At 34.7% G+C, this 15,655-nt stretch overlaps 2 protein-coding genes across 3 annotated transcripts; both read right to left on the bottom strand.

The window, feature by feature from the left end:
- Window positions 1-8,469: 8,469 nt before the first annotated feature.
- Window positions 8,470-11,289, bottom strand: LOC128875197 (uncharacterized). The gene is made up of 3 exons (XM_054120584.1): window positions 11,251-11,289; window positions 10,246-10,556; window positions 8,470-9,032 (listed from the first exon to the last, which is right to left on the bottom strand). Exons 1-3 carry the CDS (start codon window positions 11,287-11,289, stop codon window positions 8,513-8,515), a joined length of 870 nt encoding a protein of 289 aa, XP_053976559.1. The 3' UTR covers window positions 8,470-8,512.
- A 1,943-nt stretch (window positions 11,290-13,232) lies between these two features.
- On the bottom strand, window positions 13,233-15,607 carry LOC128875124 (peroxiredoxin 1-like). 2 transcript variants are annotated; one of them, XM_054120484.1, is made up of 4 exons: window positions 15,447-15,607; window positions 14,034-14,187; window positions 13,639-13,947; window positions 13,233-13,553 (listed from the first exon to the last, which is right to left on the bottom strand). In XM_054120484.1, the coding sequence occupies exons 2-4, from the start codon at window positions 14,165-14,167 to the stop codon at window positions 13,409-13,411; spliced, it is 588 nt and encodes a 195-aa protein (XP_053976459.1). In that variant the 5' UTR covers window positions 14,168-14,187; window positions 15,447-15,607; the 3' UTR covers window positions 13,233-13,408. The 2 variants fall into 2 exon arrangements, with proteins under 2 accessions (XP_053976459.1, XP_053976460.1); XM_054120485.1 differs by having other exon boundaries at window positions 14,034-14,203; window positions 15,447-15,603.
- Window positions 15,608-15,655: the final 48 nt, after the last annotated feature.

Genomic DNA, 15,655 nt, shown 5'->3' with positions numbered 1-15,655 from the left:
TTCCCATACTTCCATATGTCATAAATGCATAAACATTCACAGTCTAGTGATAACTGTTTGAATTATACGCTTGAAATTCAGAGCTGCTTGTTAAAAGTAAAGGGGCTTTAGGATTTCGTTTTTTAATCAAAATGGCAGGGAATATATTCGATTGTTACCATTTATATTATACAGGATGTCCTGCATTAATTTGGAAATAATTTGGTACAGTAGAACTGTTTATGATTCATTCAACAACGGATTTATGAGCCTTGACTGGATTTATTTTCCAACCACGCTACGAACAATTTTCCAATATCGAATAAAAAGTCACGAAATACGTCCACCACGCGAAACGTATAACGATCGCTTTAGAATCATAGGAAGCTTTCTTCTCGAAACTTGTTTAAACCCGCCATTCACGGCACGTTTCGCGGGTCCCGAGCTACCCTATCGAGGAGTTCGCGTCGAGCGTATAAAATCCTAATGATGACAGTCAGCCATCAAATGGGAAAAAGAAGAAGCCGATTTACCGAGTAAGACCTTAAAAAAGTTGAACGAGTCTCGCATAATTTCTCAACAATGTGCAGCTCACAGAAATCAGACTTCATCGATATTCAATTTCAATGCTCTTCCTTTTTTCTTGTACTTTAAATAAGACTTATAGTTTAAATGGAAGTAAATAATTAGAGGCTTGAATTTGTGGCTTGTTCGAAAGTTTATCAATTTAAGAGGTTACGCTGTCTTCGCAGAGGAAAGGAATTACATTCTTTTGTCAAATAAAAGAACAGCGTAAACTCTCAAGCATGATATAGATGAGCTCCCATTACAGAAATTATAGCAATAAAAGTGAAAACAGAAGGAAAATAAGTATAAATATTTTTGCATTCTATTTGTCCTGTAAAAAGTTTTACTTTTCCACCAAAATCGTCACTTTTGTAGGGTTTCGTAGTTTTTTTGCTATATCTCCAAGAATGATTACAATTTGTCCAGCAAGAACATTCGGTAACCTTTAATAGGAATAAAGTGTGAAATTTTATTTCGTACATGATTCTCAATACAATTCAGCTGTTATAGCACGAAGTTTTTATTTTATAATAAGTCTTATATCTTGTGGGTATATTGATCTTGCAACGATTGCTTACTAGATCGTTGGAGTGGTTGTCCAATTTTGTTTTATACCTAGTGCTTGTACGAGTTGTCTCGTCGGCTACTGATCTAATTTTCAGATCTTTGCGTATTTCATCATAACGCACATACCACGACGACAATCCTGAGTATAATGGATTGTGCAGATTCTAATTTGGCTACATGGTGTTTTGCTCGCCATACCCCACATTTTAATTCCATATGTCCATATGGATTATGTCCGATACGTTTCTCTTTTTCTGACGCGAATTTCATCTATTTTGATACATGTATATTATTTCCATGTAAGTCGTGAGTCTAGATGCATTCTTAAATAGTCTACTGCTTTAGTTTGAGATACAATGACATTAGTTAACGTTATCAGAGGAACCGTGCTTTTCTATAAGGTACATGCGATGTGTTTGCATTTGTCGACATTTACTTTTATTTTTAACTGCCTTCGAAAAGGAGGAGGTTACTCAATTCGACGTGTCTTTTTTTTAGGTCTGGCAAACAAACCCTCTCAGACAGTATTTCCACGTAGACAGTATACATGTATACATTAATAGCATTAAATATTATGGTCCCCACCAAAAACTAACCCAAGCAGGAAATTCAGAATTTGCAATTTTGCGCTGCCTGGGAAAAGGTTGCATTGTATTTAATATGCTGTATTTAAATTTAATAATTTAATCAACTTCATTAAGTGGCTGGTGGATAATAATACAGTTTAAATAGAAATTATTTCATACTTTTCAATGCATCTTCTCATACTTTTAAGTAATTATATCGGGATTTGGTGGGTATTTATATATATAAGTTAACTAAAAATTATTCCACACTTTTTAGTGTAGTTTTAATGTTTTTCGAAGATGGTTAAATTCTTCTTTCCAAAAATTAATTTATGTATACGCTTAATCACTACTCGAGTTTTAAGATTTGTTGTTGCATGCTGTAATGCAGTGGAACTTCGATTATTGCACGAGAGCCTCGATCATTACATGATGGCGATAAGTGGAGATGTTGAGAACTAAACAATAAACGACGTTAGTGCTAGTAGTGAGGATATGCTATGCAGAGCTACTATTTATTAAATATCTACTTATTTATCCTGCATAAGATTGTGGGGTAGTTTTCAAGAAAATCACGAAAGAATCACCAGTCATTACAGTCTGGTAGTAATTTGTCATGTCAGGACATTTTGTCTAAGGTTTACATTACAGCTTTTAATTATTATTGGGTTGTCCGGAAAGGCGATACCGATTTTTTGTAGGTGGTACAGATCTGAATATATCGGAATGGTTGCAAACAAATAACATGTATGCATTCCTTAAAAGGTGAAAAGGTTGCGAAACAATATGATACCTACGTAATTCAATAAATATATATATTAAAAATCAAATGTGCCTTTGAATTTGTTTTAAAAATTAGCGTGAACTTTCTGGACAGCCTACTGATATTACTAAATTTGTTCCAGTCCTGCAAAACTACCGAATAAGAGAAATGGAAGATGCAAGTGAGAGAGAGGGTTGGTTTTAGAGAAACAAAAATCATCTTGCCATCTTTTCTTCACGAAGGCGATTTCTGCAAAACAATCCACACTATTCTAGCCAGAAGTGGGAGGATTGATGTATTGTTTTACTAAATATCAAATTAATTAAAAAATAAGTAAAAGTCAAGCCGAAACACGTCAATGGCATCACTCTCCTTCGCAAGAGGAAACAGAGTTCCACGTCAGGATAACTAGAGCGGGTCTCCCATGATTCTTCCATTCGCCTAACTTCGGCGGCCAGGAATATTCGGTCGTCACTGGGGAATTGGGGCGTGGGTAGTTTCGTTAGGTGGATTTCGCGAATGAAACGAAATGGCGGAAATTTTCACGAGAGAACACACGCTCTAGACGGTTCTCTGGTAAACTGGCCAACCAAATACCACGCACTGGATACATCGTAGTCTGGCTCGAAAGTGACAATACACGTCCCCCTTTCGGTTTAATTAAAGGCATGCTTCGCCGAAATGCAGCTATTTCTGCCCGCCTCCACGACCCCCTCCTCCCTCCCCTGCGTATCCTTCTATTCGTTTCACGGCCATGGTACGGCGCACGTCTCTGTACGGACATGTGAAACGTACGTCGTTTAATGGAGCGCCGCGTCTGCCACCCTGTAATGGCACGACACTTTGCACTTGCGCCACTGGGACGCTAAATAGCGCTATCGCCGAGGGTAGAGGTCTTCTACCCAAATAGCTAGGTCGATACGGTTGGTTAAAGGGAAAGACCAACCTGTCATACGAATATCGAATTAGCCATGCATATACCACCTGTACTCGCAGATTCGCACTCGTCTGCATGGACGAATTTGATTTTGCACAATGTCGACGAGAAGAAAATATTTTACAAGTGGCACATAATTGGGGAATCCCATGTCCAGCGTTTAGTGGTGTTAGATGCAGCCTTTTTTTGTATATTCTACTAGATTTGTACCTCTTCATTTGCAAAATGACGGCAGAGGAATTTAGAATTTTTATGGAACTTGAGGATAACGTTGAAATTTAGTCTGATCATTGCATTGTGTTTCCTGATGAATTATGGGATAGAGTGATAGCCATGTTCTTGAGGTGAAAGTAATGGCCGTAAATGAAATTAAAAAGAGCCCACTTCGGGAACAAAGAGTACGGATTTGTTTATAATTAATAGGCTGTGGATGTTTATATATTTATAACAAATGGATGTGTAGAAATATGCGTGTGATTGCACAGATATATAAAATATCAAGAATAAAATACATATTATACTGCTTAAAAGACAAGAAATACTTTCATTTAAATCTCAAATCTTTATCTTAATTTTATAAAAATATGAGTTTGTATAATCATCTGCAGTCTAATAAGTAATGTTCAAGTCTATATTTGCCTTAAATGTGAATAAGAAGGAAATGACAGAAATAAATAACAAAAATATTTCATATGTTTATACACAGGGAGATAAATGAAAAAAAAAGAAATCGAAAAGTCTTTCACCATTTTGCAATGTGAATCTTCATTACTTAAATATAAGCAATTAAAGTTCGCTAATGCGACTCACGGCGTGCGCTATTTATATTCCACTCAGCTGACCGCGCGGGTGCGCATACGCGTACTGGCTCGCACGCTTCAATTGTTCATATCTCGATAACGAAGCTTCAGATTGCAAAGTGATAAAAGATGTTTCAATTTCTTTTTGCACTGAGAATCCTTCTCAAAAACCGGTTCTATATTTTAATATCTTATGTTCATACACTTCATCGATACTAATGAATTAAATGGGATGGGAAACATTTTTATTATATCAAATAAGTATTTCGATACGAGAGAAATAGGCATAGTAATTGTTTCCAAACAAGTACAATTAAAATATTTATTACAATCATGACAAATAATTTTCAATTCTCGTTTCCGAAGTAAATACTTTATATTTCTTTTTTCTCTATAACAATAGATATCTACATCAGTGTTCTGCTAAAAAATATCATTATCACTTCCTCCCTACATTACAAACTTCAGATTTCTTTGATTATCATACTTTAACAAATGAAATATACTAAAAAGACCTCAGGTTGGCCATTCTTGATTTAAACAAATGCATGAAAAATGAAACAGAGGGGAAGAGATAGAGAAAGAGAGAGGGAATATCGATGGGAAGACAAAGAAGCAGTTAAAGACAGAGAAGGGGGGTGAAGGGGGGCTACGGACCACTTGGTTCCATTCAAAGGGGGAATCACCGCCGTCGAGTCTGTGGGATACAATGATGAGGTTATTCCGTCCTCCTTCCCTCAGGAAGTGACGTCACATCTCGACGTAATAAACACAAATATAAGTGGTTCCTGTGCTCTGTTCCGATGGCAAAGTAACGTAGGCCGACATGATCGAATCGCGTACGTCGGAAGAGGAAATTTGGAGAGGGTGTCGGCGTGCTTGGTGCTGCGACTAATAAATTAGCGACGACAATATTTGTCTTCCAGCGTCTTCCTCGCAAAATCGATCGGCTAATTCCGTCTACACGGATTCAATCGACGCGATTACGACTTAATATACGACAGGATCAACCAATTGATGGTTAGGGTACATGTTCCATTTCTTGAAACATTCTTTTGTTCCTTTCGTTCCCATCGACACTGTTGCAGTGGATTCAAATTGAAAAGCATTCTTTCTTTATATTTTCTCATAAATAAAACGTGTTTTATAACCACTTTTTCCCTTTCTTGTTGATAGGAAGTAGGCACAGACACGGTAAACTTTAACTTGTATTCAAAAAGCAGGTTCGTTTGAGAAGACGATATTACATCATCTGAAACAAAAGTGGTTCTTTTGTTGTACAGTGTTTAAAATAAGTGCAGTCATGCTGTTCAAAGAAATTAAATAATATGGATAAAGACAATTTTCCTTTGATCCGCGTGCCTTTGCAATGCGCCATAGTAGGTATTATTTTCTTTTTAACCTCACACATCCCCCCTTTTATAGATAACTGATATTAGTGTAACTGTTTGAAACGTTGAAAATATTTTTAGATTTCTCGTGCAGAGGGAGATTAATTAAAAAGTCCTTTACCGTTTTGCAATTCGAAGCTCCGTTACCTAGACATAAGTAATTAAAGTTCGTTGATTCGACTCACGGCGCGCAGAATTTATATTCCAGTCAGCTGATCGCGCAACTGCGCATGCGCACCCTTACGCGACGCGCGTCATCATTTATTCGCGCGCCAATACTTTCATTGCTCGTATCTCGATAACGAAGCTTCGGATTGCAAAATGGAAAAGACCTTTCGATTCGTTTTGACACAAAGAATTGATCTCGCCTAAAAATCCTATATATTGTTACGCCGGGGGGTGGTGGCACATCGAGGAGTAGACATTTTAAATAATCAACACGTCTTTTATAAAAGGCACAAGAACTCAGAACGTTTATTAACAATAACAATAACTCAATCGGTAAACACGTCTATTCGATACCAAGTCTGGCGACGTTTTGCCCATTCAAAAGTTGCCTTCTCTTGGTAACCGGAACATCCCGACGATCCGCTTCCGCTTCCGCTCGCTCTTCAGAACGCACTTCAGATCGTCGCGGCAGTGTGAAGGTGCAACTTCGCAATATTGCGGCATCTTCATGCCGCTGCAACAATATTATGCATTCTCTCTAGAATTAATCTTCATTTAGGAAAGTACCACCTTACTGTTTTGGTGTTGCGACCTCATGATGAATCCTTCACGTGATAATCACATCCTACAGACTTCGTTTCTACCGAATCCTCTATGAACTCGTGTAACTTTTAGCTCGGATGCGAATGTATCCATATTTCTTCAAATAATTTTAGTTTTCTTCACAAGATGACGTATAGGTTCTAATTATGTAATGTTTCTGATAACCAATACAAATATTAATGCCGGTTGGCAGCACCATCAACCTAAAATATCAAAGTAAATGGCTTCTAAGTTGTCTGCAAAAATAAAATTCGGCCCATGGAAGGTTAAATTTCCAAGTATTACATATTTTAGACCCCATTGGAAGCGAATGTGCGCTCAATACAAAGAGACTGCTTGTTACGTTTCGCTTGAGTGCGATAAATGGCCAACACATACTCGACGTTAATTTTCACCACGAGCTCGTGGGAAGTTGTTCACCGTGGAACTTCTTGGACCCGCGAGACATCTCAAGAATCGTAGCCCAATATCACCCGAGAACAATGCCACGGCCACTTTCTTCCACTCGGTCCCTCTTTCTCTATTAAGTCAGCACCGTGAAAACGCAGACTAATTTCTCGTCTCGTCCCCAGCCACCGCCACGACGTTGCTGAAGAGTCCATGGCGGAGTGGCCCGCAACCGGAGGGTTGCCAGTCAGAAGGCTGAAGAGGCGTCCGTACAAAGAGCAGAAGAGTGTGCAACAATTATAAACACCGTGGCAATTACAGCGGCTTGGGTGCGTGCACTTTCTTCCAGGTCTTTCTCGGCCTTTTTCCCTTCTTTCCCGTGAATTACGCTAGCCGCGGAAAAAAAATCGTGCCCTCTTCAACGTTACCGCTGCCAACGCCGGATGAACCACCCCAACTGCTTTCACCGTGCCACTTTTTACTTGCACGTAAGTGAGCTGGAATCATACAACAATGGGAAGGAACTCGGGTAGAACTGAGAGGTTACTCGGACGCGTCACGTGTGGGATCTTGAGATGCTTTTCATTCCGCGTCGCGAGATGCACCGCCAATTGGAGAAGATGAATGCCGTGTGGACCGTCGTCTGACTGATTGTTATTAATACTAACGATCGTCGAAACTTGTACGAATTTGTAGGCATTGTATTTATGAAAAGTTCATTGGAATGTTTCGGTAGAAATAGAAATGGAAGAAAATTATAAGGTTGAATTGGACGTTCGAATACAATTTTTGTACGAATCAATTTTTATTTGAATACGAATCTACTTAAATGACTATTCATTCGAGTACAGTTTCACTTAAATAATTTTCATTTGAATACAAATATGCTTGAATGAATCTTTATTTAAATTCAAATTTGCATAAATAAATTTACTTGAATAAATTTTCATTTGAATACAAATATGCTTGAATGAATCTTTATTTAAATTCAAATTTGCATAAATAAATTTACTTGAATAAATTTTCATTTGAATACAAATATACTTGAATGAATCTTTATTTGAATTCAAATTTGCATAAATATATTGACTTGAATAAATTTTCATTTGAATACGAATTTGTTTGAATGAATTTTCATTTGAATACAAATATACTTGAATGAATCTTTATTTGAATTCAAATTTGCATAAATATATTGACTTGAATAAATTTTCATTTGAATACAAATTTGCTTGAGTAAATTTTCATTTGAATACAAATTTACTTGAGTAACTCTTTATATGAATACACATTCACTGGAATAAATGTTAATTAAATAATAACCTCGATTAAATAGTCCTACCTGCATTAAAATGAAGAAAGGACCTACAAGTAATTCTAAGTAAAAAATAATTGTATTTACCTGTCGAATTCTCCGTACACTTGTAACTTCAATTGAAGTGCCCCTGGCGTAAGGCAACCCGGTGTTCACGGCCGTCTTAACCTTACGCTCATTAAGGCGCAATATTTTAAATAATTGTATCTCGGAAACTAAGATCGAGAGACAACCACTTCTTTCGCCAAAATATTCACAGACTCTTCACAAAGGCTCTGACAATACATTATTTACTAAATTGTCAACAAAGTTAGATCAAATTTTAATTAATTCTTTCCAAACATCGGTATTTTATTCAAAACAAAACATGGACTTTCTACTAATGCAAGTACAAAACTATTTATAGACGATGTTAATACAGTACATCCTGTCTAAAAGGCACAAAAAATCCCTGTCTAAGAGACCATCGTTATCGAACGTAAGTTGGCACTTCTTCACATTCCAACTTATAACTACCAAAGGGTTTGTTGTTATGAATATTGTTTACAGCCATGTGCGCGTATACGCGTGGATTTCGTGCGCCGAGCACGTATCGTCCGTATCGTGACAGGATGAGGGCTAAAACAGGGTTGGGCGGTGGATGTAACTCGCTGTTGTAACCGTCGTCGTGTAGAACTCCGGTCAGGAAGTGATCGAGGGCTTTGATGACCGTCGTTATGTCTTGCGTATCGCCGCGATTGGGATTCGTTGTCTGAACTTTCCCACGATAAGGGGATCGAGTATGATCCAAATCATCCATTAGGTATTCATCGAGCTCTTCTACGACTCGATACGACGCCTGCCGGGGAACGTAGGGGTGATTTTTGATCTCCAATCGCTGAGTCGATGCGCTGATGGGTTTCGGTGATTCTGTGACTCTTGTCAATACAGTTTCATGGTTACTCTGCATTTTCTCGAGGGATCTGAAGGTATAAATTATAGTCCGTATTATTCAATACGTTATTCAAACCTATATGATCAATACAAAAAAAAAATATAAATATATATACGTGTAATCTTTCTAAGAAAATATATATACATATAATAAATTATAACGTATATACACATACATATACGAAATTATATGCAATATTAATTAATCTATATTATACATAGATGAAGTTATCAAAAAATGTTTTTATAAAAGTTATTTGGTACAAAGAGGGACATCATATTGAGTAAATAATGTTGGAAGTGAAATGCTGGGGAAAATTTTAAAAACGAATTAATTTGTGTAAATGGTACCATATATTTGATACAAGAATCTATAAATTTAATATAAGAATTTCTATATCTGTATATTTAGTCAAATTTATCGACTTATTATATGAATGCATTCATTGTAATATAAAGCTTTAAATTGGAGTTTTTAATCTCACTAAATTTAATTAACCTTCCAATTGGTCTATAGCACTGGTTGCCACCTGTCAGGGGGATTTTCGTAAGAGGAAACACCCTGGATATTTTCATCCATAAGATAGCATTTATTTAGAGAAGTTCATCGACTCATCACATGAGATCATTTATTGTAATATAAATTCTAAATATGGTTGTTTTTAGCTTTACAAGCGTAAGTAGATTTAATGCAACCCGCTAGTCAGTCTGTAGCACCGATTGCCATCTACTAGGTGCAAATTGGTACCCCTCATACTTGGCAACTGGTGCTACAAGACCGATCGGCAAGTTGCATTAAATGTTCTCACAATAAAATCTCGAATTTATGGCTTTATATTACGATAAGTGATCTCATATGATAATTGAGATCATTTATTGTTGATAATTAATAATATTTTTTTTAATTTAAGCATGCTTGTAAAGAAAACATTACTTGATAAAATGTTATTTGCCTTTAAAAAAAAAATGTCTTCCTCTACAAGCACTCTGAAAGTGCCTCCTATTTTTGCAATAGTATTAATTTTAGTTAATTTTCAGACAGAATGAAAGTATAGTTGACATTTGGGAAAATAAATGATCATTTTTCAAGTGATACGTGCATATAAAGAAATAATTACTGCCAGAAAGCCACGATTAGAAATTGATTGTAATTAGTTATTAATATTAAAAGCATACCTACAAGGTCTTATAAATAACGTATGACAAATAATTATAAATAATTTCTCAATAGTAGAACACTGAGTTTATGCTTTAAACGTGAATTCTTACGTTTGTTTGTTCGTAAATAATTTAATCTTCTGATCTTTTGTGGGTAACTCGAGGTCGATCGATAGTGGTTTTAAATATGAATATCCATCTTGTACTTGTGCCTCGCGATAGCCTCCACGTGAAGCTCTAACGTCTTCCAGGCCATTGTCCAAAGCTCGATTAACAAAAACAGCATGTTGCGAAAGTTTTGGGTACCCAGTGTTCGTGGTTGGAAGGTAACTAACAGGCGGGGACAGTAATCCCGTAGGTGGTTGGAAATCCCGAGACACTTTTGTTGTTAGTATACCACTCGACAAGCAGACCAACGTTACCTGAATTAAACAATTTTTACGTTACATTTTTCACAATTTTCTACAACACTTTTTAAAACAACGAAAAGTTTTTAATATTTTAATACACGTACGTTCCACGCAACAGGTTTTAAAGTATGATTATTAATATATAATAAATTTTATATCAGTATTACGTTAACGTTTAATAATATATTTTAGTATTTTATCATTTCATTTTTTGGCACTCATTTTATGTTCAGATTCGATAGAAATTCAATGAATAAATACACAAGTTGTTATGTTGCAATAAATGTTTGAATAACTCGACTTGTTTTTTTAAAAATTGTCTTAGTTGCTTGTTAATGTTACGTTAACATTCGATAATACCAAATTATTGAAATATCAAAAACTTCTGACAATATTGTAAATAATTTTTCTCTTTACGATTTCTGTTACTAAATATACATTATACTACCATGTAATGGGAAAAATTAATAGTTTTTCTTTATTGTTTATATGAATTCTGAGTTTCGTATTTCGCTGAACGTAGTTTCCGTGTTTGCAGTATTAATTTCGTAGTCAAAAATAGAAATCGTCGTACAGAATTAATTTCAGAAAATAAACACCGCTGTGCTCCTCGAATAATATACCAAAACTATATTAGAAACACGTTTAATGGTTGAGAAAGCTTTTAAACAAACCGTAAAAAATATGAAAAGCAATAACACATCACCAAGTAAAGGATGATAATATCGTCGACGCTGACCAACATTCCGGGAAGCTTTACGAAGAACTAAAACGACAGTGAGTACTTTTCATTCCCTTTATATCCTATGCTACTATCTGCCCTAAAAGCTAAGTCTTGTCAGTGGCAGGAAATGTGCACATGCATCATGTAAACACGTATCCATTTACATAGTCGAAGATTTCACTATGTACTTTCTCTTTCTCTTCGGCCAACTAAATCTGTACTTACTTTTTAATGAAATCACACACAAGCTTTCCGTTAACGAGAAATTAAGTTCGTTTATTGAACAAGCAACTTACAGGTTACCACTTAAAAATGGTATGATGGGCGATGAATTTGTCTGAACAAATACTATGTTATTATGGATAAAAATATATAAAATATATAAAGTTATTATTACATATAAAAGTTACAAGGAATTAATTTGTTTGTTATATCTCCCACACCACTTCGCATACAACAAAATTGTTTACTTCTTTACGTCTTCGAATCTAACAACTTTCGTAAAAACATTTTTTAATAGCTTCATGCTCTCGTGAGATATTTGAGTATTCCTCTTTAAACGAAACACTTTATATATTGGATTGGTAATTTCTGTTTCATAGGTTTCTGTTAGGAATTCAATTCTGTTAGGAATTCAACAATAATGTGTTTAGTAACTGCTATATTAGAATTTGTAATCATAATCTTTCGTAGAATATTGTATAATTTAACTTACAAACTAATTATGCACTTCGATTTAGGTACTACTTCAATAACGCAACTTAAATACTAATCTTATGATGATATCTTTCTTGATGAGAATATCCTTCTTGATAAGGATAAATTACTCCCATACACGTAATTAGTTTATACATTTTAATCAAATTTTCTGTAAACTGTATTTCGATAAATTTATATTAGTATCTAATGCTCACCAAGTTGCTCTGCGGGTTTTAATACCAGTGTCGCCATCGATGAGTAAACGCCCAAGTTTTTAGTGAAAATAGTACCCACTGTTGCTGGTAGATGCCACTACTAGCTAAAGGATCGATAATTATTCCTGCATTAAATAACTATTCATAAAAGTGATAAAATTGATATATTAACACATGCTCTTATCATTTTATTATTTCATACATTTATCATTTCATTTATAAATTTCATCAAAATCGGTGAGGAATTACCTAATCTCAATAAATACCGACATTTCCCTCGTTTCTAAATAGAAGAAGTGGCCAGTAGATGGCATTCAATGGCAACCAATGGCAACCAATACTGACGCATGTGATGTCGCAGACGCACATCTATAGTAGACAGAATTCAATGTGTAATATCTAAAGTTTTTTGCAAATATTTCGGAAATTCAGAATCTGCGCCAAAAACGAAAATGATATTCGTATTCACCACATCAAAACAAGTAGAACGAGGTATGACGGGTGCCAAAAGCTTGGGGCACTGATGTCACTAAAAACTGATGCACAGGAGAATGTCGGAACAAAAATGAGCTGTAGGAAATATTTATTGCGTGTAAACTGAAAACGGAATATGTCAAGCGCTATTGCATCCCTTGGCAATTTTCAATCAGGAAATAAGAAAGACCCGTGGCACTCAAACAGTTAATACTACTTACAGAATAATTCCCATTATTTAATTGAAAAGATTTCAAAGTTGTGTTTGCAATTTTCACATGTAAAATTTGATGACATAAAATTTCGCAAACTTTATATAAATTTCGTTACTCCATAGTTCATTAAATCCTTTTTGAATAAACATCGCTAGTGTACATACCTTCCTGACAGACATGAACGCTGTATGTATGTAGATGTCAGAATGTACATAGTTTAATTTCCCAAGATATCTTATCGAGATACTCTCGTTTATTATAAGCAGATTAATTATTGCATGTATCAAAGCAACATGACTTTCCCGATAAATACATAATATAATATACTATATTTAAATGAATGGTATTAGGATCCAAGACATACAAAATACATATATTTATTGTAAGAAATTATTATGGTTGATATTTAAGATATCGCTACTTTCAACACTGTAGTAACATATGTAGTTATGGAATTACAGTTGGTTTTCATAACAAATAAAATATAATAGACATGGGTGAGACAAAAAGGTACATGGATATATTCATTTGCTTCGTTTATGAATCCTTGAAATATTCCTTTGAACCAACAACATCAGGTTTCATTGTTTTCTTTCCTGGTTTCCAGCCAGCTGGACATACTTCTCCATGCTTATCAGTAAATTGGAATGCTTGAACCAAGCGTAAAGTCTCATCGACAGATCTGAAAATAGTTTATTTGATTAGACAAGTACCATCACGAATTTCATAAATTATACCATGAAAACATTGATCTATAATGATCTCACCTGCCAACTGGAAGATCATTGATAGTAACTTGACGCAAATTTTGTTTATCATCTATGATAAAGAGACCACGGAATGGAACACCACTTTCTTCATCAAGAACACCATAGTCACGTGCGATTTTAGAACTTTTATCAGCAAGAAGAGGAATATTCATTTCGCCAAGGCCACCCTGTTTACGTGGTGTATTTACCCATGCCAAGTGACTGAAGTGAGAATCAGTTGATGCTGCAATGAGTTTACAGCCAATATTCTCAAATTCTTGGGCACGATCAGAGAAGGCAATAATTTCAGTTGGACATACAAATGTGCTGTAGAAGATATTTCATATTATTACATAATACACTTTTTATATATAGAATGATAAATCTGCATTATTTTGAAGCAAGCTACTTACAAGTCTAATGGGTAAAAGAATAGCACAACATATTTCCCTTTGTAATCGGAAAGAGAGATATCTTTAAATTGTCCATTCACAACTGCAGTACCACGGAAAGCAGGGGCAGGTTTCTGAATGGCTGGAACTGGCATGATGATGTCTTTCTAGATTTCTGTAATTCAAAAATGCTTGATTTTTAATGAAGATGGAATACTAAAATAATTCAATTTTTACTATAAATTATCTAGATTTTAATTTATTCTTCATTATTTGCATCTATGAATAAAGTTACTGAGGAACTAAAACTCATTAAAGCGATAAGCAGGTACGTAAAGGGCAAGATAATATTCAAGCACAATGACTCCTCTGTAACTACTATATAACTGTACTAGCATATTTTTAAAAGTATGTTCCAGAATACATGTTTAAAAACATAGGAAACTGTAATGATTAAAAAAAGTGGATCTAATTATTAAAGAAATTTTAATTCTAGTAATTAATTAATTACAGTTAATTTATAGATGTATTGTAAATATTGTATTAAGTACTTTAACATTTTCCGTAGAATCTCAAAGACATACATTCGTTTTTACCTACATTTGAAATATAACGACATCAACCGAAATTTCGACAATGCTTTGGTCACCTTCAAGGTTATAATTGTAGATTACGATAAACTTGATATATTTTTGCTATGTGTTTTTTGAAAATCGGCAGTTTTTAATGATAGATTAATGATATTTAAAGAAATATCATAATGTTTATCGTAACCTTCAAGAAGGCCAAACAAACATGGTCAAAATGTCGGTTGATATCGCAATTTTTCCCATTAAAATAAAAACGTAAATATCTCTTAAAGATTCTAATGGAACTTTACATTCTCGTTCACTGTAACCTAGATACGCAAAAGAATACACAATAAAACATTTCTTTCCTTAAAATTTCATACTTAACAAAAAAGTACATAAATTATGTTTACTGCGCTTTTAAATGGTTCATGATACATTTAATTAATTCAATTTCATGTATTACTCAGCAGTTTACAACATGACATCGATGAAATGATCTTTCAGCAGTGGAAGTGGTAATCAATAGTTCTTGATAACAATCTTTACTTAGCGCAACGAAGACTAACATAATTAGAAAAGCTGTAATAAGTAGATCCGAATCATAAGTGAAGAGGTCAAGTGCAATGAGAATTCAGTTACGTAACCTCGAGTTTGTATTTAACGCAATAGTAAAAAATCATCGTCCTTTGCATTTCTTAGAATTAAAGTGTTGCGTTACTTTTCGCAATACTCTTTCGCAATTGTGTATTAATGTTAGTTCTAATGTATGTGAAAACAAGTGAAGAGATGAAATAAATTTAAAAAATTAATAGAACACGAACGTGTACTTTAGAATTCGGTTTAAGTAGTATGAAAATAATACCTTTTTTTATTTACTGTAAACTGTTGCTTACTGACCGTTTTACACGTCACCCAAACTATTCACTTGCCAACAAAGAAATGTCTAACCGGCAACCGGTTTCGGTATAAGTAAGTTACATATATACGTACTCAACTCCATCTGCAGACTACACTGCCCTCTATTGCAATTTAGTATATTGATGTCCAATTATTTACAGATACACTATTAGT

The sequence above is a fragment of the Hylaeus volcanicus genome, chromosome 4 (genome assembly GCF_026283585.1).
Source record: "Hylaeus volcanicus isolate JK05 chromosome 4, UHH_iyHylVolc1.0_haploid, whole genome shotgun sequence".
NCBI lineage: Eukaryota > Metazoa > Arthropoda > Insecta > Hymenoptera > Colletidae > Hylaeus > Hylaeus volcanicus.
This window is presented reverse-complemented; position numbering and strand designations above follow the sequence as displayed.

Bases quoted from the DNA above. Each gene is read 5' to 3' on its own strand.
- LOC128875124 (XM_054120484.1), bottom strand. From the start codon at position 14,167: ATGCCAGTTCCAGCCATTCAGAAACCTGCCCCTGCTTTCCGTGGTACT. The intron at 13,948-14,033 runs GTAAGTAGCTTG...TATCTTCTACAG, and splicing joins TTCTTTTACCCATTAGACTT to CACATTTGTATGTCCAACTG. The intron at 13,554-13,638 runs GTGAGATCATTA...AACTATTTTCAG, and splicing joins AATGATCTTCCAGTTGGCAG to ATCTGTCGATGAGACTTTAC.
- LOC128875197 (XM_054120584.1), bottom strand. From the start codon at position 11,289: ATGTTGGTCAGCGTCGACGATATTATCATCCTTTACTTG. The intron at 10,557-11,250 runs GTGATGTGTTAT...TGTTTAATTCAG, and splicing joins ATATTATCATCCTTTACTTG to GTAACGTTGGTCTGCTTGTC. The intron at 9,033-10,245 runs GTAAGAATTCAC...AACGTATTGAAT, and splicing joins TTATTTACGAACAAACAAAC to AATACGGACTATAATTTATA.